The sequence below is a fragment of the Pituophis catenifer genome, unplaced genomic scaffold (assembly GCF_029215685.1).
Source record: "Pituophis catenifer annectens isolate HBS135680 unplaced genomic scaffold, rPitCat1.0.hap2 SCAF_12, whole genome shotgun sequence".
NCBI classification, from domain to species: Eukaryota; Metazoa; Chordata; class Lepidosauria; order Squamata; family Colubridae; genus Pituophis; species Pituophis catenifer.
Genome location: NW_027256892.1, coordinates 732090 through 753776, shown reverse-complemented (window position 1 = coordinate 753776; position 21687 = coordinate 732090). Strand labels below are relative to the sequence as shown.

At 39.2% G+C, this 21687-nt stretch overlaps 1 protein-coding gene across 1 annotated transcript in view; it reads left to right on the top strand.

Annotated features, from left to right (window-relative positions):
- Positions 1-2011: 2011 nt before the first annotated feature.
- PIWIL2 (piwi like RNA-mediated gene silencing 2) overlaps positions 2012-21687 on the top strand; it is a 38439-nt gene continuing 18763 nt past the window's right edge. Inside the window, exons 1-11 of the mRNA XM_070952308.1 lie at positions 2012-2194; positions 5814-5892; positions 6680-6833; positions 8220-8384; positions 13353-13463; positions 14245-14362; positions 16169-16293; positions 18774-18854; positions 19838-19951; positions 20449-20637; positions 20885-20969. Coding sequence (XP_070808409.1) covers positions 2012-2194; positions 5814-5892; positions 6680-6833; positions 8220-8384; positions 13353-13463; positions 14245-14362; positions 16169-16293; positions 18774-18854; positions 19838-19951; positions 20449-20637; positions 20885-20969 — 1404 coding nt within the window. The remainder of the gene's footprint in view (positions 2195-5813; positions 5893-6679; positions 6834-8219; positions 8385-13352; positions 13464-14244; positions 14363-16168; positions 16294-18773; positions 18855-19837; positions 19952-20448; positions 20638-20884; positions 20970-21687) is intronic.

Here is a 21687-nt window from a genome sequence, read left to right as displayed (position 1 = left end):
CAGCATATAAATATTTGCAAATAAATAAATACGTGTATGTATAATTGTGGGTGTATGTGTATATATATGTGTGTGTGTATATGTATTCTTCTTGTGCCATATCCGTCATTGGATGTTGGCGATCATGTTGGCGATTCTATTTTTGTCAACAGCCGCATGAAAAAGTGCTGCTGAGTTTTGTGCAAACCAGTCCCTTAGATTTTGAAGCCATGATGTTCTTCTTCTGCCTTGGACCTCCTTTGCCTTCAATCTTTCCCTGGAGGATTAAGTGAAGGATGCCGTATTTTTCCAGGTGTTGCATCACATGTCCAAAATATTCTAACTTTCACTTTTTAATGACTTTGGTTATTTCCCTTGGCTTTCCCAGGCGGCTTATCACCTGGTAGATTAATGGGTTGTTTGCTGACGACCATGTTCTTGGTTTTTGAGGTGTTAAGCTTCAAGGCATATTTTTCAGATATTTCTGAGACTCTGTTGATGAGGAGCTGAAGGTCTTCATGCTTACTGGCAAGCAGAACTGTATCATCTGCATATCTTAAATTGTTGATCTGAACACCGTTTACTTTGAGACCAGCATCAATGTTTTCCAGTGCTTTGTTGAAAATTGACTTAGATGTATATATGTGTGTGTATACACATACATACACCTATGTATATATGTCTGTGTGTGGATAGCACAGGTATATATGTGTTTGGATAGATACATACTTTCTCTTGAGAGCAGGCAACAGAATTTCATTTTTAAATTCTGTAGGCCAGTGTGCTCGCAGTTTAAAAAAAAAAACCCTGACAAAAGTAAAAGAGATTGTACAGCCCTTCAACCAGAATGGTATAGGACAGATGTGTCCAACCTTGTCAACTTTTAACACTTGTGGACTTCAACTCCTGGCTGGGGAATTCTGGGAGTTGAAGTCCACAGGTCTTAAAAGTTGCCAAGGTTGGATACTCCCTGATATAAGGTTGAGCAGGTGGTTGGACTAGATGTCCTTCAATATCCCTTCCAATCTTATTAGTCTATGTCAGGGATGTCAAACTTGTGGCCCACAGGCTAGATGCATCACGTGCCTGGTTTAGTGAAGGGGGGGGGAGTTATGATAGATCACATGATGACGCCGTGATGCTGTGACTTTGACACCCCCTGGTCTATGTTGTATTGTAAACTAACCAAGGAATGAACCAATCTAGAGCTAAGGAGAAATTTCCTGACAGAACAATTAATCAGTGTGACAGCTTGCCTCCAGAAATTGTTAATGCTCCAACACTGGAGGCTTTTTAAGAAGAGAGTGGAGAGCCATTTGTCTGAAATGGTAGAGGGTTTCCTGCCTGAGCTGGGGGTTGGACTAGAGGATCTCCAAGGCCCCTTCCAACTCTTGTTATTTATGCTCTAGATTGGCTGGACAAGATAGGGTTGGCTAGGGGAGGTTTTCTGTAGGATGCTCATATGCGGACTTATTTATTTTATTTATTTAATTTAATTTATATACCGCCCTTCTCCCGAAGGACTCAGGGCGGTGAACAGCAATAATAAAACAGTGTACAAAATAGAATTTAAAAGCAGATTAAAATAATTAAATCATAGGCCGAATTTAAAACTCTCATTTAAAACCAATTTTAAAACCCCATTAAAACCAAATTAAAACCATTTATCCCATCAGAGCGGCTTGCTGGAATAACAGAGTCTTCACTGCATGACGGAAGGCGCGGAGGTTGGGGATCCTTCGTATGTCCGGGGGCAATTCATTCCAGAGGGCAGGGGCCCCCATAGAGAAGGTTCTCCCCCTGGGGGTCTCCAGTCTACATTGTTTGGCTGACGGCACCCTGAGGAGGCCCTCTCTGTGTGAGCGTACCGGTCGGTGGGAGGCAATCGGTGGCAGAATGCGGTCTTGTGGATAGCCAGGTCCAGGGCTTGTTGCAACTTATGTGGTCTGGTCTTGCTACATGTGCCTTTTGCTTCTGCAAATGCTTGTACTCTATATCTTCCTGAAATGCATGTTTTCTCCCAAGCAGGACCATGTACCCCACAAGGCCAGTGTTTCGGGGTGGAGCCATGTTTCAGATGTCTCTGCCTGGGCAAAGGGCAGAATCTCAGCCACAGGCGGCTGAGATTAGAGAGACTGCAGACATTTGGGGCAAAACCTTTCTTTCAACCGTCAAGGCAGAAAGAGGATACTCGTCACCAAGAGGTGCCCCAAAGGTGAATAGATGATTTTTTTACAGTAGAAGTTGATACCACATTTCTGCTAGAAAGGAATTAGATTGATCCTGAAACTTATTGAATGTTTGGTATTTTACTCATTTGGCTGGAATAGTATATAGGCAGTTGGTTTCATAAAATGCATGGTTTTGCTGAAACTGAAGAGACAGTTGAAATTAAATGATATTTCAGCCCAAGGACATAGTATGCAAGTCTCCCCACCCCCAAATCTCCACCAATAAATACCGTATTTTTTGGAGTATAAGACGCATCTTTTTCCCCCCAAAAGGAGGGTGAAAATCTGGGTGCGTCTTATACTCCGAATGTAGCCCCGCCCAGCCTCACAAACAGAGATTTCAAGGCTTAAAGAAGCTTCAGAAAAAAAGCCTCAGAAATGAAGCTTCAGAAAAAAAGCCTCTGAAAGGCTTTTATCTAAAATAATATGGCAAGCAACAAAAGAAGAATCAGTAAAGGTTCTAACCAAACTATGCCAACAAATCTGGAGAATGACACAATAACCAACTGATCGAAGAGGTTAATCTATATACCAATACCAAAGAAAGGAGATTGAACAGAGTACAGGTAGTCCTTCAGAAAAAAAGCCTCTGAAAGAAGCTTCAGAAAAAAAGCCTTTTTTTCTGAAGCTCTGTTTCAGAGGCTTTCAGAGGCAGAAAAAAAAGTTTTTTTCTGAAACAGTTTCAGAAGCTTCAGAGGCAGAAAAAAAAGCAAGGCACAGAGCTCACAACAAAAGAACCTGTTGCTAACATTCACCTCTGGAACAGCTGATTGGGGCTATTCTGGGAGGCCGATCCACCCACCAATCAGCTTTCTTCTTATTTTCCTTCCCAAAAACTAAGATGCATCTTATACTCCGGTGCGTCTTATATTCCGAAAAATACGGTAATATTCCCTATTTGGGAAGTAAATGGTTTCTTTCCTCCAAAGATGAGGCTTCTGTAGGGGATAAAGGGGAGGACACTTTTAAAACCATAAATGATTTAAACCTGATGTGGACACGGTTGCTAAGAACTGTCTCTTGACTGCAAAAACAATCATTGCAATTTTTGGTCAGCTACTAGATGTCATTCAAAAAGTAGATGGACTTAAGACTATAATGAAAAAACATGTAACTACACTTGTCATGTTACCAAGCTAGTTGCTCCAGCACATACTAGCACAAGACTTCACATGTATGGAATTTCCAAAGACAAGCTAGTCTTGCAGGAGACAGGATTTTGCTGCAGATTGCAATGTATCCTCTCAATAAAGGTAGGTGAAAAATAGATGAGGAGTACAAGTCCCTCTCACAACAGCTTCACCACAGAGTATCTTCCACCAAACTTATTCAAATCTCTTGGCTTCCTAGATGGAAACATTTTGAGAGAATAATATTGGCTTTTAGCCATCTTTGGTTAGAGTGCAGTACTGCAGGCTACTTCTGCTGACTGCCGGCTGCCTGCTATTTGGCAGTTCAAATCTCATCGGGCTCAAGGTTGACTCAGCCTTTTATCCTCCCAAGGTCGGTAAAATGAGGGCCCAGATTGTTGGGGGATGATGTGCTGACTCTGTAAACCGCTTAGAGAGGGCTGTAAAAGCACTGTAAAGCGGTATATAAGTCTAAGTGCTATTGCTATCTTGCAGTCCCTTCAATGAACCTTAAATGCAAACATTTCTAAGGGGATTTCAAAGTACACCTATAAATATTTTTCACAATAGCAATATACGGCCTCTGCTAAGTTCTGGGAGCAGAGTCAAAGTCACAAGAGAAGATAGCATAAGCTCCAGAGATCATAGCATCAGTCAGCAATTACCTGTACAACAGAATGCTCCACCACCTCCAAGGTCGGGTCCAGATAAGCCCAGGAAGTACAATGCCCTTGATCTAATTAAAGGGAAGATACAGGCATCATCTGACCCCATGGAAGATGAAGAAGGCTTGGCTCAGTTGTTCAGCATCTTGTCCATAGAAGACCCACAAACAATCCTATGCAAACTTGAGGAAGTCAAATCAGTGTCCGTTGCAACTGATTCTCTCAACACTTTGCTATCCTCCAGATGTGTCTTCCTGTTAAAAAGTTGAGAAGTTCATTTTCGGAGTGCCTAGAACAAACAAACAAACAAACAAAAAATGCACTCCAGCCCAAAATTCATCCAGGCAAAAGAAAGGAACGCCAAACTGATCAACATAATAATCTCTTTGTAACCTCCCACAGGTGATCTTTTTTCATAACTCAATGTTAAAGAACAGACCAATCAAACTGTAGCCCCACTTCACCAACCTTCCCCTGCTTGGATCCTGATTCTATTCATCTAATGCAGAGGTCTTCAAATTTGGCACCTTTAAGACTTGTGGACTTTTAAGTCCTAGAATTCTCCAGCCAGTTATGCTGTATTATGTTATCTCCTGCAATTTTGTACATTATACAGCTTAATTTTTACATTAGAAATTGCCCTGACATTAACTGTAGGTCACATGCTGTTATACTGTTCCTTTTAGAAGGACTCTAGATAGACCATTATGTTTCCTGTCTTGAATAAATTTTCAGACAGGGAGTGCAGTTTCTATTTAATGCAACTATTGTCAGACAAGGACTTGAAAATAATAAGTCTCAAAGTTATCCAGTTCTGTGCTATCAGTACTTAAGGTTGGAATTTCTTGTAATAATACTTCATTTGGATTTGTTTTGGTACCTATATTCTTAATTATTTTTAGACTCCACTATACTTACTGTTCCTAGTACACACATATATGCAGAATATATATATAAGGATGTATTTTTATATAATTGTTCAGTATTTTGTTTGTATCTAGCCTTAGGGGTGTAATAAGTTTGATTTGATTTTTATTTTAGTCATTAACAAAATCGATGAAACAACCTACAAGCAATCCTTGACTTGCAACCTCACTTGAGCTCAAAATTTCTGTTGTTCAGCGAATTTTGTCCCATTTCTTGCTTCAGTTCTTAAATCATTGCAGTTGTTAAGTTAAGTAACACAGTTGTTAAGTGAAACTGGCTTTCTTCCTTGACTTGGTCAGAAACTGGCTGGGAAGGTTGCAAAAGGCGATCATATGACTCTAGAACACTGCAATCATCCTAAATATGAGCGACTTGCCAAGTGTCTGCATTTTGATCACATGACCATGGGGGCTGCTGCAATGGTCGTAAGTGTGAAAAATGGTCATAAGTCACTGTTTTCAGTGCTGCTGTAACTCCGAATGGTCACTAAACAAACTATTGTAAGTTGAGGGTTACTAGCATTTCTTGTAGAGATGATTTGAAAACAAAACATTTTTTAAATGTTTTTTAATTTGGTTTGTCACTTTTTAAATTATGGGGCCAAATAGATATATATTCTTTTAATTGTTTTTAATGTTTGTATTTTATGTTTCTTATTTGTGGCTGTACACCGCCCTGAGTCCTCTGGAAGAAGGGCGGTATATAAATTCGAAATAAATAAATAAAATAAATAAATAAATAAAGCTTACAGGCACAGAAGAACTCGCTGCTTTAGAGAGCTGGAGACCTTTCCCTGCCCTGTTTTGTTTCTCTTAATTTTCAAGCTTAAACTAAAGCTTTGTAGTGCCTAGTAAAAATCTGTGTGTTCTCTTCTAATTCAGGAGCCTTTCTCGACTGTTCCAACATTGTCATCCATGGTTCAGGGCCTCAGTCTTGAGACTGCTCCTAGACCTCCTCTGGGTAAGCTCTCTCGCTATTTAGGATCTTCTTCTTATACCTCAGTGGTTCTCTTTGGAAGCGTAAGAAGAACTTGTGCTCTATCTCAGCGGTCACACAGGTGGTCCACGAGAAAATTTTGGGGGTCTGCAGAAAAATTATTTGCATTTTTTATATTGCACTAAATCAGGAGGTCCTCAAATACAGCCCTGGGACAGATACGTGCCATGAATGTTTGTGTTGCTGCAGAGAGTCTCCCCCTTCGGGGTCTTTTTGTGTGGGTTGGAGGGGGGCAGAAATTCCGACTTGGGGTCTGCTTCAGCCTCCTGGTGCGGGGCTTTGGGTGAAGACTGGAGGGAATCTCAGCCCACTGATACTCCTGGTGCCTGTACCTGGCCTTGCACTCCCGCAGGTCTTCCCTCTACTTGTAAAACCTATGCTCATAGTCCTCAGTGAGGTGCTTCTACTGAGCCTCCTTCTCGGTCAGATCCAATTTGAATTGAGCTGTTTTGCCAAATCTTTCTCGTGGTGGCTGCTTAGCTCCAACAACTGCTTCCTGTTGGGCCTTAAGGAGCCTGGGTGGGAAGTCGAGGAGTGGCTGGGAAGGGAGGGATGAGTAGCGGCTGGCGAGGAGCCCCTCTACATGAGTGACATCGAGTTGGCTATGCCTACCCAGTCACATGACCATCTAGCCACACCCACCCACCCAGGCAGATATTAGTGGTCCATGGGATTTAAAATTATGAATTTAGTGGTCCCTGAGGTCCGAAAGGTTGGTGACCCCTGTTCTATCTTGACTTTGTTTTTCAAGGAGTCTGTTCAGGCCGAGGCATTGCAGGGAGAGGAGTGAGTGACATGAGTATGAAGCCCAACGTAGATCTCCTGGGACAGCAGATGTTTGCAGGATTGAGAGCAGGACCAGCTGGAGACAGCAAGGTGGAACGGGTGCTTCCTGGCCGTGGCAAGTGAGTTAAGCCATCTTGGGGTCAAAGGGGGTTGGTAAAAATGGCAAGTTGCATTAAACATCCTATAATTCAGTTCTTTTGGTTGGTGTAGTTTTTGGACAACTAAGCATGAAGTCAACTTAGTTTTCTTTTAGAATAGAATAGAATTCTTTATTGGCCAAGTGTGATTGGACACACAAGGAATTTGTCTTTGGTGCATATGCTCTCAGTGTACATAAAATAAAAGATACGTTCATCAAAAATCATAAGGTACATCATAAGGTTTTTATCGTTTTTTTGATTTACGTTTCGATAAAAATGGCTGCCTTTATTTTAAGCAGAAACACGTTGTGTCATAGATAATTACATGCATAGATAATTACACAGAGAATGTCCAGTCCTGTGAAAGCTAATTTCTTATATTTTGTGTCTTACTGCATACTTTCATCTTTCTGTTCTGAAAAATTGCTGCTTTTGGAAACAAAACAACAAACATTGTCTATTTTCTGATTTAAAAAAAAAAAAAAGTCACGAAGACACAAGCCTGAAGCCCAACGTAGATCTCCTGGGACAGCAGATGTTTGCAGGGTTGAGAGCAGGGCCAGCTGGAGACAGCAAGGTGGAACGGGTGCTTCCTGGCCGTGGCAAGTGAGTTAAGTCCTGTGAAAGCTAATTTCTTATATTTTGTGTCTTACTGCATACCTTCAACTTTCCGTTCTGAAAAATTGCTGCTTTTGGAAACAAAACAACAAAATCATCTATATTCTGATTATTTTTTTTTTAAAAAAAGGTCACAAAGATATATTAAGTAGTAAAAGTCATGAAGAGATATTAGTGAGATTTATCTAACATGAACATTGCACTTGTATCTGCAATTTTTGTAATATTTATATGTAATGCCCTTTGAAATAGTTGTCTCTTCTAGGCTAAGAAAATAAATGGGATAAATCAATTCTTATATGAACTGACTTTTGCTCACACCTTGGCAGTTTCCCTTCTCTCTGGGTCCGCCCTCCAGATCTGCCTTGGGTGGTTTCCCCCTCCCTTAGGAGAGGTTTTAAGTGTTTAAGGAGTTGGACTGGAAACTGGAAATCCTCGCTTAGACACAGAAGGCAGCTAAGTAACTTCCAGCCAGTCCCTCTCAGTCCAACCAACACACCACAGGGTGTGGGGAAAATAGGAGGAGGCAGGACTATTATGCATGCCACCTTGAAATGTATAAATAAAACGGGGATACAAATCAAAATGTTGCTTTAAAGCTGGCTCAAGAATTCTGGGAGTTGAAGTCCACGAGTCATAAAAGGGCCATCGTCCCTCACCTCTGCTTTAAAAGCATAAAAACAATGCAGAAATTTTAGCTTTGTGGGTTTTAGACATTTTTTTGTTCCCCTTTTAAATATTCTCCAGGTATGTGGAAAGTGAAAAGCCATTTTGGGGACTTGACAAAACAAGCATCTTGGGGCGTGGCCGAGCCTACCCAAGCCCCTTCCCTTCTGCTGTGGAAGGTCTTCCAGCACCATCAATCAAGCTTAGTCCTCCTCCTGTAATTTCTGATGAGCCTGTCGATAAAAAGTAAGTGAGAAATGGTATAAAGAAGGCAACAAAGCCAAACTCCTATAAGTGTAGTAAATGCTGGATGCCCCAGTGCTGAGATCAGCAAATGAGGTGGGACTGGTTTTTTTTTATAGAGAGAGAGTATTCTTTATTGGCCAAGTGTGATTGGGTACATGAGGAATTTGTTTCCAGCGCATAAGCTCTCTGTACATACAAACAACAAAGTGATAGCCATAAATACCAATAGGAGAGGGTAATAGGAAAGAGGAGAAGGATAATAGTAATACAGCCCTATTACATGGTTAAATATCCTTAGGCCTAACACAGTGCTGTGGGAATTAGGTGTTTAGCAGAGAGATGGCACGAGGGAAAAACCTGTCCTTGTGTCTAGTTCTTTTGGCATGCAATGCCCTGTAGTGGTGTCCCGAGGGGAGAAGTTAAAACAGTTTATATCCAGGATGTGAGGGGTCTGTACATACATTCTCAGCTCTCTTTCCCTTCCCAAAAGCCTCTCTCTTTTGTTGTTGTTGGTTGCGAGGTCATGTTCGACCCATCGCGACCCCATGGACAATGTTCCTCCAGGCCTTCCTGTCCTCTATCATCCTCCAGAGTCCATTTAAGCTCACGCCGACTGCTTCAGGGATTCCATCCAGCCACCTCGTTCTCTGCCGTCCCCTTCTTCTTTTGCCCTCCATCGTTCCCAGCATTAGGCTCTTCTCCAGGGAGTCCTTCCTTCTCATTAGGTGGCCAAAGGATTTGAGTTTCATCTTCAGGATCTGGCCTTCTGAGGAGCCGTCAGGGTTGATCTCCTCTAGGACCGACCAGTTGGATCGCCTTGCAGCCCAAGGGACGCCCTCTCTTTATATAGCCCCAAACCTCACAGCTGAAATTCAGTGAATTTGACTGTAAACTAGAACAGGAATATGCAAGCTGCACAGTGTCCATCCTTGCCATGGTCAGTTGCATTTGATTTAGTGCTTTTATTTCAAAACAGCTTTTCCAAAATAACATACATTACCAGGGCATCAAAGAATTAAGTTCCCAAGACTGTATCTAAACATTTACTGCCTTTCCAAGAGTTTTGAGAGGAAAAGAGGTGGAATGTCCACTTATATTTATTTCATTCAATTTCTACAGCTGCCCAACTCAACCAAGTGTCTCTGGGTGGCTTACAATTCTAAAATTATAAAACAATGAAAAACCATTAAAACGGTAACAAAAACATCCACAAAATAAATAAGTGAAAACAGCAGCTTTGATGAGTAATCAACTAATAATGCAGCCAAGTAACAGGGCCCTTCAAAGTTCCAAGGCCAAGGATCACAGCCAGGTTTTTAAAACTGTTGCAAATCTCAATGACTGCAAAGATATTTGTGGGTGTGCCCAAAGTAGATAGCATTGATCTGGGGGAAAAGGGAAGGAATAAACAAAGCATTAAGTTGGGGTGGGGCAATTTGCATTTCCAGAGAAAGAGTGAAACAAGAGAAAGAAACTCAAAATTCCCCTGCCTTGATTTTGTGTAGTTTTAAGATGGGACCTAAAGAAACTTAAAAAGATTTCCAAGACGTGTCAGGCTCTGGAGTAGAGTTGGCTGACAGACAGGCAGAGGCAGGATTCCAGTTAGTCCTCGATTTACGATCAAAATTGAACCCAAAAGGTCTGCTGCTAAGCGAGACATCTGTTAAGTGAATTTCGATTCGTTTTACAATCTTTCTTGCCACAGTTGGTTGAGGTGAAGAATGCAGTTGTTAAATTAATGACATGGTGGTTAAGTGAACCTGGATTCCCCATTGTCAGAAGGTCACAAAGGAGGATGACATGACCCCGGGACACTGGAACCGTCATAAATAGGAGTCAGTTGCCAAGAGTCTGAATTCTGATCACGAGACCAGGGGGAATGCTGCATCAGGCAATATGTGGGAAAATGGTCATAAGTCACTGTTTTCAGTGCCATTGTAACTCTGAACAGTCACTAAATCAGTGTTTCTCAACCTTGGAAGCTTGAAAATGGGTGGACTTCAACTCCCAGAATTCTGGGAGTTGAAGTCCACCCATCTTCAAGCTACCAAGGTTGAGAAACACTGCACTAAATGAACTGTTGTAAGTCGAGAACCTGTATTCTTTCTTGTTAAAAGAATAAACAGCAGAATTTTGAAAGCTCATCAGAGTTTTTGAGCCCCCCCCCCCTTTAATGCTACACGAATTTCTTTTGAATGCTTTTATCTTCTCTGGACTATGTAATTACATCTCCATGTTCCCCCCTCCTCCCACCCACAGCTCTTCCTCCCTGCTGGCAGCTCTACATATGTTTACATTGTGTGCCTGCGTGTGGCATGTGAGAGAGAAATCCTGGAGTGCTATCAAACAGGCAGGGAGTGTTGAGGCCTCTGTGACCATAAACTTAGACTGGCAAGCAGGGTGGATTTGATTTAAATCGAGTTGATTTAAATCACAATTTAAATCATGATTTAAATCACTAGTAAAAAGGCTTGATTTAAATCAACTCGATTTAAATCATAATTTTTAAAGAGCAACTGTCATCTCTGCTACTCCTTTGACCCACTGTTGACTCACCGATAGTCCCAGTGTTGCAGAATATACAGCCTCCTGCTACATAACTAAGCTCCATTTCATGCTGAACAAACTAAATTATTTATGTATCTTAAATAGAAAACTATCTTACGATAGATTTTTACCCCAAAAGTTTTTTATTAAAATAAATTCGATAAAAATCAAAAAAATCCGATTTAAATCAAAAAAATCCGATTTAAATCAAAAAAATCTGATTTTTTTGATTTTTTTTAAAAAAAATCATTGATTTTTATCCACCCCTGCTGGCAAGCATTTCAAGGGCCAGGAGTAATCATATCATTTACAATTTTACTGTAGTTACATAATGTAGCTTTATTATTGGGGGTTGTTTCTATTACGTTGGCAGTGGCTCTTGCTTTTTGTATGCCGCTTATAGGAGCCTTGATTGCATTAATTTACAACTTCATAAATAAAATCATGGGGGTTCAGTTCTATCAAATGCTGTTATATTCTCTGTGTGAATAATTTACCAAAGTAACCAAGGATCTTTCATTCCTGAACTTGATTCTGAATTCTGATATTAGGCTTCAGCAAATTTAAGTTTAAAATGGTTTCTTCCAAAATCACTTTGAGGTTGAGAAGCCACCATAATTTTATTTGTAAACTGCCTAGAGTACAATGCATATGTGATGGGTGGCAGAGGAATTTGATAAATAAGTTCTTGAACTGGTAAGAGAAGATTAGAGACTGGGAAGTAGTTGTTCAGATTCAGAAGCTTAATATAGAATAGAATTCTTTATTGGCCAATTGTGATTGGATACACAAGGAATTTGTCTTGGTGCATACGCTCTCAGAGTACATAAAAGAAAAGATACATTCGTCAAGAATCATAAAATACAACACCTAATGATAGTCATAGGGAAACAGTCACTATAAATCGTAAGGATACCAGCAACAAGGTTATAGTCATACTGTAAGCGGGAGGAGATGGGTGATAGGAACGAGGAGAAGATTAATAGTAATGCAGATTTAGTAACTAGTTTGACAATGTTGAGGGAATTATTTGTTTAGCACTAATGGCGTTTGGGAAAAAACTGTTCTTTTGTCTAGTTGTTCTGGTGTGCAGTGCTCTATAGTGTCATTTTGAGGGTAGGAGTTGAAACAGTTTATGTCCAGGATGCAAGGGGTCTGTAAATATTTTCCCTGCCCTCTTTTTGACTCGTGCAGTATACAGGTCCTCAATGGAAGGCAGGTTGGTAGCCATTGTTTTTTCTGCACTTCTAATTATCCTCCGAAGTCTGTGTTTCTTTTGTTGGGTTGCAGAACCAAACCAGACAGTTATGGAGGTGCAGATGAGAGACTCAAAAATTCCTCTGTAGAACTGGATCAGCAGCTCCTTGGGCAGTTTGAGCTTTCTGAGTTAGCGCAGAAAGAACATTCTTTGTTGTGCGTTTTTGATGTTGGGTGTCCATTTTAGGTCGTGAGATATGGTAGAACCTAGAAATTTGAAGGTCTCTACTGCTGATACTGTTAATTAATAATTAAAATTACTACAAAAAACCCCCACAATTTTCCTTGACTGGTTTTTTTCAAGGTACATTTAATATCTCCCTTTTAAGGATTTGTAATTTTTGAGCACATTCTTTGTGCTGAAATGAATTTATTTTTAAGTACTGCTTTAAATTATTGTGCTGCACCAATTACAAGTATCTCAGATAGCCATAACCCAAAAGCTTTTGGCTATACATGTGCTCAGTTTGGAGTAGATACAAACAGAAAATCAATAGCTTAAGCGAAGGAATGTTTTTTTTCTTTGAGTTTTCTGAATGTAGCAACCTCTGGTGAACTTCTGATTTGTGCAGGTCTATAGAGAAGATAAGCTATGAAGTTTTTTTCAGCTTGCTCAGAAAAAAAGTAAGAAATTTGGCTTGGAGTAGGACTATGGGGTAGAAGTATGTCCAAGGAGCCAATCATATACAAATTGCTTCTAGAACAGTACTCCTGTTTTGGACAAAGGGATGGAGGTGACAAAATATATCTAAGAATAGATGTTCTTGACAGATGCATCATTTTTATTGTATGCACTGAATTGTATTTGTTTATGTAAAGATATAAATTGCTAATGATTTTAGCAAAACCTTTCATCCAAAAATGGCTCCCAGTTATTGCTATTCTAATTTTTTGAACATTGGAGAATATTTTATTTATTAGCGTATGGCAAATACATGGACTTATAGTGATTCAAATGTTAATGTCCAGTCTACTCAGCCATTCAAGGAGAGGCTGGTCTGTGTTGAAAAAAATCATACATTGGGTCAGTGTAAGTTCTTGATGGACAATTAGAGAATAAGCACTATGGAATCAAATACAGTATTCATGAGGTTCAACTTCCTTACTGTCTTTCTCTTAAATGAAAGCAGAGAAATTATTATAAGTACACTTTCATCCTTCCAGAGAACCACTTAAGAAGCAAGGATCAAAAGGAGTAGCGATCCCTTTGGCACTAAATCTGATTCAAATACACTGTAAAAATGAAGCTGTGTATCAGTACCACGTGACATTCAGGTAATAGTTCTTAAATCTTAACTCTTTCCTCAGCAGTTGAAGGCAGTTACTTTGGGGTCTATCATGGCTTCAGTAACTGAATGTGGGCAGAAGATCCAACATCTTTTATTCAAATTGTTCTCTTAACCTGCAGTCCAATTGATGCTTCTTCCCACATTTTATACGCTAAAATTTAAAGGAATATAAATCGTGTTTTCTAGCCCTTGAAGCTATGTGGAAAATCTTCCATATTTTCTAAACCCTGACGCTGTCTTGATAAGGTGCTTTCGAAAGTACCAGTTGCCAGCTTTATGAGCTAAGAAGGCATCTGTCCCGATGGTTAGTCTCAACCCAACCCAAATATTTCTTGCATCCAAGGGCAGCAGTTTTAGCTAACTAGTTTGATTATGGATGCTACCGTGTTAAAGTTTTTGGAGGGACCCCCAAATTGCCTGTCCATTGATACATTTCACTTGATAATGTAAAGCTGTAGGGAATCTGAACATTTTCTTGTAGAAATGCAGCCTAAAGGCCCTGCATCATCTTTGAAGCCAAGACTGAAAAAGAAAATAGTTAAAGCTCTTCCTTGATGCTGTCTTTCAGTGAAATAATATAGCCAACCAGCATGTAGAAGTTGCCTTTCTAATGACAATGAATGAAGGAATGAATTGCGACAGTTTTCCTGTGTGGGTATTTCTGTCCCTCTTAAGCAAAATGAACAGAAATGAACATTCTTTATTTTTTTCCTAATAAAAATGTACCATCGGGGTTTTTTTTCTTGATTTTTCCTCTTGTCTTCCAGCCCAAACATAGAATATAAAGGCATGCGTCTTAGGATGCTGAAGGAACATCAGTCGGTGATAGGAGACATTTCCGCATTTGATGGCTTTCTTCTCTATTTGCCCATCAAGTTGCCTCAAGTAAGATCGAGGAAAGAAACGGAAGAGTTTGCTGCAATAATTTTATCTGACACGGGCGTTTAATTCCAACTCCTTATTTTGTTAGTTGACCAACACCCAGTCTATTGGGATGGAGCACCACCTGAATTTTTTCTAACTTCTAGGAATAACCAAGCTGATACCGAGCTTGAAATATTTTTAGTTCACGATGATAAATACTTTTTAAAAATATGAATTGAAACAGTGATTGTGTGTGTCTTAACGTCCAAATGTTTTCCTAGTCTTCTCTGAGTTTGGAATTGAATTGTGCCCTTTAATTTAATTTATTCTTTTGAATTATACCGCAACTGAAGTGTACCTGATAATATTGAAACACTCCTTGTGAAATGAGCCAAAGGAGTCAGTTTCTTTCTCATTTTTCCAGATTATTTTGTGGTTTCTCCAAAAGCAATAGATGACAGCATATCTGAATTCCTCAAAGGATTTCACTCTACATGTGGCTATGACCATTATATTAGTGGACAACTTTGTGATCCACATATTTCTTAATGCAGTTATGATCTATCTGTCCTGGGTGATGTCCTCTCCTACACCTTCATAAATTATCCCATGAGATAGTCTATGGAGATTCTCACTCATCCAGGTCATGGTTGTCCCAGAGGTGCTTTTTGAAGAGGCAACTGGACTTTTCTAGGTTTTTCTCTGAAGACGTTTTGCTTCTCATCCAATAAGCTTCTTCAGGGCTGAAGAATCTTCTTGGATGAGAAGCGAAACGTCTTCAAAGAAAAACCAGAAAAGTCCAGTTGCCTCTTCAAAAAGCACCTTTGGGACTCCCATAAAATAGGTTGAGCTGAGAGAGACTAGCTCAAAGTCATCCAGTTTTCTGTATTTTAAACAGAACTTGAACAAATGTTACCCTGGTCTCAACATCTTCATCAATGTAACCTTGAAAATATTGAAGATTTAAAATTGATTGATTGGCTTTCTAACATTTTCTTAAAAGAGAACATGAAAAGAAGGACTAGGGGTGACATGATAGCAGTTGTCCAATATCTCAGGGGCTGCCACAAAGAGGGCATCAACCTAATCCACAAAGCACCTGAAGTCAGGACAAGAAGCAATGGGATGGAAACTAATCAAGGAGAGAAGCAACCTAAAGCTAAGGAGAAATTTCCTGACAATAAGAACAATTAATCAGTGGGAAAATTTGTCTCCAGAAGTTGTGGGTGCTCCATCACTGAAGATTTTTAAGAAGACTTTGGACAGCCATTTGTCTGAAATAGATTTAGTGTCTCCTGCTTGAGCAGAGGGTTGGACTAGAAGATCTCCAAGGTCTCTTCCAACCCTGTTAATATTATATTAAGCATGAACTTGCTTTCAAGAGTATCTCTTCAAGGCATCTGTGCACAATAAGAAAAAAAGTTGTCCAATCTTCATGTTTCAAGGGGTTTTCTTAACAGAAAAGTTAAGAATTAGCAATATAGCAAAAGAATAAGTATATTAATACAACGTGCAATTTCAACAGCAACAAAGTTAGGCATAGATACAAACAATAGTTTGTTTCACTTTTCATTTATGTTTCATTTTGTCTCTATTTTGTGTGGATAGACTAATTCGCAAACAAAGCACTTTGAAATGTTACTCTTGTTAGCTTGAGATGGCCAAGTTATACATAACATCTTTTTACTGCCATATTTACTTATTGGCAAGAATTGGAACTGATTATTTTGTAGTTCATTTTGTAAACATTAATTGTTTTGGAATTCTTAGGCTGTCTTTTACTGACCTGTATTTGAGTTCTGATAGAATATATTTCTTCTACTTTAGAATGTTAACCTGAAGTGTGAAAGAAAGACAGATGGAATGGAAGTCAATTTAAAGATTCAGATGACCAAAATTCTGGAACCGAGTTCCGAGTTGTGTATCCCGTTTTACAACGTTATTTTCAGAAAGTGCGTAATTTCTGCTGTCTCGCATCTGGACTTGAAGCATCCCATAAGTACAGCCATTCTTAAAATAAACGAATGTTATACAAAATACCAGTGTTAAAATGCTTAGACCTACTTTCTTTTAATTGAATTTATAACAATTGACTGAACGTTGACCACTATGGATAATGTATTAGTATCTCTTAACATTTCTTAACCTCTGTGATTGAATGAGTGTGAGCATTTTTATTTGATATGTCTGAACAAAAGCTCAATAGGCCAATCCTAGAAAAGCTCTGCACAATTAATAGTTCAAATATAATACTCATGATTATTTTAAAGCCAGATCATTTTAATATATAGCATTACAACTTTAAACCATCAATTTATATCTGTCTACTCATAAGGAAGTGTGCGCCATACGTAATGAATGGGGCCAAGTGTCCAATTTAAAGTAGTGGGCAAATTTTACAACTGGAGTTTTATGCAAAGAGACGTACAGTCCAGAAAAAGGATGGGATTTAGATTTTTGCATTGTGCAACAAGTACATGATTATTACATGAAATACAAATGGTTGCAAAGCTCTGTTTATTTTTAAATAGATATATGTTGTAGTGACCAATTGGCATGCGTATCATTTCAGTACAGATAAAAGAAGTGATTATAAATTATTTTGATTGGGTCTTTTTCTTGGCGCTTGAAATCTCAATCTACATAACTTCATTCATGAAAGAGGGTACACCAGTTTTTCTCTATCAGCAATACAGGTAGTCCTTGACTTGCAACCACAATTGAGCCCAAAATTTCTGTTGCTAAGCGAGACATTTGTTAAGTGAATTTTGCCCTATTTTACAACCTTTCTTGCCACGGTTGTTAAGTGAATCCCTGCAGTTGTTAAGTTACTGTCACAGTTGTTAAGTGAATCGGGCTTCCCTATTGACTTTGCTCATCAGAAGGTTGCAAAAGGTGATTATATGACCCCAGGACACTGCAACCGTCATAAATATGAGTCCGTTGTCAAGGGTCTGAATTTTGATCACATGGAGATGCTGCAATGGTCGTAAGTGTGAAATATGGTCATAACTCATTTTTGTCAGTGCTGTTGTAACTTTAAATGGTCACTAAATTTGTTTTATTTAATTTGATCTATATGCCGCCCTTCTCCGGAGACTCAGGGCGGCTTACAATGCGCTCAGCAATAGCCTTCATCCTTTTGTATATTTATATACAAAGTCAGCTTATTGCCCCCACAAACTGGGTCCTCAATTTACCTACCTTAGAAAGGATGGAAGGCTGAGTCAACCTTGAGCCTTGGCGAGATTCAAACCTGCATTAATTGCAGGCAGCTGGTCTTAATAACCAGCTTAATAACAGGGTGCCTTAGACCATTGTACTACCAAGGCTCTTTTAAATGAACTGTCCATAAGTTGAGGACTACCTGTACACTTGACTGCAACTTGATCTAGTCAAGTTGCATTCAGGATCGGATTCAGTTTGGGATAACATCTCTGGCCGCATAGAGAAGTACAGTGTTAAGATTCTATACAGTAATGCAGCCTTAAGGGAGAAAAAAAAAAAACCTTGGCCTTTGGATCAAACCCTATTTTAAGGAATAGGGAACACTTTTGATTCTTGGCTCTTGTTCATCAGGCTAGAGGAAAAAAAATGGGAGTCGCTATTATTTAAAACGGGTGTCAAACTCTATTTCATTGAGGGGCCGCATCAGGGTTGTATTTGACCTCAGGGGGTCAGGTGGGCGTCGTCAGGGTGGGCATGGCCAGCTCGACGTCACTCATGTCGGGGGCGCCTGTGGCGGCCTGAATACTCTGCCAGCAAAAACGGAGCTCGAGAGGGCCGGGTCCGTTTTCACTGGCAGAGGGTTGCAGGTGGCCTTTGCAGCTGAAAACGGAGTTTGGGGGGGGGTACACGTGGCTGTCCCAAGCTCCGTTTTCGCTGGCAGAGGCACTGCAGGCCAGTCCTTTGCTTGTTTCCAGGGTGGCCCCCGCAGGCCAGATCTAAGCCCCCCCAGGGCCGGATGTGGCCCACGGTCCTTGAGTTTGACATCTCTGATTTAAAAGAATGGAGCCTGCATTTAGATTCACTCTTGAGATGAAAAGTAGAATGAGGCCCTTTCGAATCTGCTGCACTCTTTAATGCTGGAATGCCCGTGGACTTTGGGTTGTGCTTAGTTATTCATCTCGAAATCCTGAAATGAAGAAAGAGAAGCAGAGACACTTAACACCAGAGATAGCTATTTACCAGAAATATCATGTGGGCATCCTTCACATTCACAAGCAGCAGGAAATCCATCATTTAAGAATTGGAGAAAGAGATGCAAGTCTTCACTCTAATCTGAAGATGTTTGAAATCTTGTGGGAGATGACTTAGGTTCTTCTGGCTTCCAAAATAGGGATTTTATTTGTGCCCGGCACAAATCTCAGCAATCTCATTTCCCAGTGTCATATTTATCTTGATGTTTTTGTTTTTTTTAATGTTATTCTAGAGTGATGAAGATTTTAGATATGAAACTTGTTGGGAGAAATTTCTATGATCCTACTAGTGCTACTGTACTTCAGCAGTACAGGTTGGTATGTTGCTTTGTGCACTACGGTGTTTTAGTATTTGATTATTTGAACTATATGCCGTGCAATTAGAAACAATATTCTTTTAAAATATATGTTTATGCTGATATATTTTCGCACATTCTATAGCAAAAACTCAGTAGGTGCAAATTGAGTTACTTTATCTAATTGCAATATATACCAAAATTAGCTGCCCTGTGTCTCTGGATTTAAAATAATACAGTGACATATTTTTTGGTTAATTATTTTATTCATTTATTTGTGCCTCAATCCTAGTGAGCTCTGGGTAGTCTATGGACATTATTAATAATAAATAATATATAGTAATAAATTAGACTGCAATTTCATCACATAATAAATTTTATTATCTCATCAGAGTGTTCTGTGACAGTATATTTTAATCAGGGTGGATAAAAATCAATGACTTTTTTTAAAAAATAAAAAAAATCAGATTTTTTTTTTAATTTAAATTGGATTTTTTTTATTTAAATCAGATTTTTTTGATTTTTATCGAATTTATTTTAATAAAAAACTTTTGGGGTAAAAATCTATCGTAAGATAGTTTTCTATTTAAGATACATAAATAATTTAGTTTATTCAGCATGAAATGGAGCTTAGTTATGTAGCAGGAGGCTGTATATTCTGCAACACTGGAACTATTGGTGAGTCAAAGGGGGTCAAAGGAGTAGCAGAGATGACAGTTGCTCTTTAAAAATTATGATTTGAATCGAGTTGATTTAAATCAAGCCTTTTTACTAGTGATTTAAATCATGGTTTAAACTGTGATTTAAATCAACTCGATTTAAATCAAATCCACCCTGATTTTAATATTCAGTCAGTTGCATATACTTAATGGGATTGTAAACAGTGAAAACAGACAGTAGCAATTATTAACTATGACTGTGTTCATAAAATCAATTTGCATCTTTTAATTGAGTTTCCCTTTGATACTAAAAATTGGCCTCTTTGTGTATTTTTGTCAAAGTTTGCAGATATGGCCTGGCTACGCAACCAGTATCCGAAGGACAGATGGTGGGCTGTTTTTGTTGGTCGATGCTGTTCATAAGGTTATTCGGAATGATTCAGTCCTGAACTTGATGTGAGTAAAAATGCTGATATCTTAAATACTTATAGAAAACATTTCAAAGGCTGTTAAGAATATTGTGACTCTTATTTTGTTGTGATATAACAAAACCAGTACCTAACCACGATTGCTCCTGAAGTTTATTTTGTTTGGGTTGTGAGTCTCGGAGTTTGGGTAGGAATTGATTTTGGAAGTGGTGTAAAATAGCTTTTAGAAAGAAGATAATTTCTCTGGAAATTGGTTAGAATGGAACTTCAGTGAACTCTGCCCTCACTTGCACGGGAGATGTTGGCTAATGAAACAGCTAAGCTAGTTGGCTAATGAAACATCTGTAAGCAAACAACCAAGAGCTACAAAGCATTGCAAAGTTAGGTCTAGATGAGTGTATTTGGCAGATGGGATGCTGCCAGTGGGGTAAACAGACTTCTTAAAGTCCTCTGGTTAAACTCAAGGTGATACCACAATTTGTGCCTTCCTGGTTTTTAACTTGAAGCATTTCTGTTTTCATAAAGGCATAGGATTTATCAACAGAGTCGGGAAAATTTCCAAGACGAATGTACAAAGCAACTTATCGGCAACATTATAATTACCCGTTACAACAATAAAAATTACCGAATTGATGACATCGATTGGAACAAGACACCGCAGAACAGTTTCACCATGTCGGATGGGAAGGAAATCACTTTTCTAGAGTATTACAGGTTAAAGATTGTGACTCAATGTTTCTACGATGGTGTCGAGATAAAATGGGAAAAAGAAAATAATTAAGGGGAGTAAGACATCCAGTATCTTGCTTAGGTTTTATTAAAAGTGTCAGCCATTATCAAAGTCGTTAAGTACTTTGGCTTAATTGGAATTGTTTTTATTAGTCGTTTAGCTATTGATATTTTAAAATTATCAAGTGAGTTTTGTTTTCTTCCTAGAATTCATATAACATTCTTTTTCCAGTAAAAATTATGGGATTACCATTAGAGAACTTGACCAGCCACTGTTGATTTACAGAGTTGAAAAAAGAAAAAATCCTCCAGAAAAGGTAAGAATTCGAGCAGTTGCAATTAGAAGCAACCAATTGCTGGCATTTGTAATGCAGGCCTCACTAGAATGGCTTGATTTATATGACTTCTCTTGGGTGACGTTTCTGGGCTAGGAACACTTTTGAGCTATCACAGAGGATTGTGGGAATTACTATGGAACAGATGTCATGGGTGTGGCTTTGATTTCTCCCACCATCAGCCCCCCTCAACCCCCCCAGATGTTCCCAACCATCAGGTTGTTTTTTTTTTGTAAATAGACTAACCAGTTTAGAGGGAAGCTTTAGGCTGTGATGCCCCTCACTCTTTTTTTTTTAAATTTGATTTATATGCCGCCCTTCTCCGGAGACTCAGGGCGGCTTACAACGCGTTAAGCAATAGCCTTCATTCTTTTGTATATTTTATACAAAGTCAGCTTATTGCCCCCACAAACTGGGTCCTCATTTCACCTACCTTAGAAAGGATGGAAGGCTGAGTCAACCTTGAGCCTTGGAGAGATTCGAACCAGCAGAAATTGCAGGCAGCTGTGTCAATAACAGGGTGCATTAAACCACTGTACTATCAAGGCTCTTACAGTTTAAGACCTTGTATGAATGAAAGCATTCAGCTGGCATAGTATTGGCCACTGGCCATTGTTGGTCAAACATGTCAGTCTTCCAGATTAACTCCAGCAACAAACAGGAAGAGAGGATAGGTCTTAACACTGGGGGTTTTCAAGAA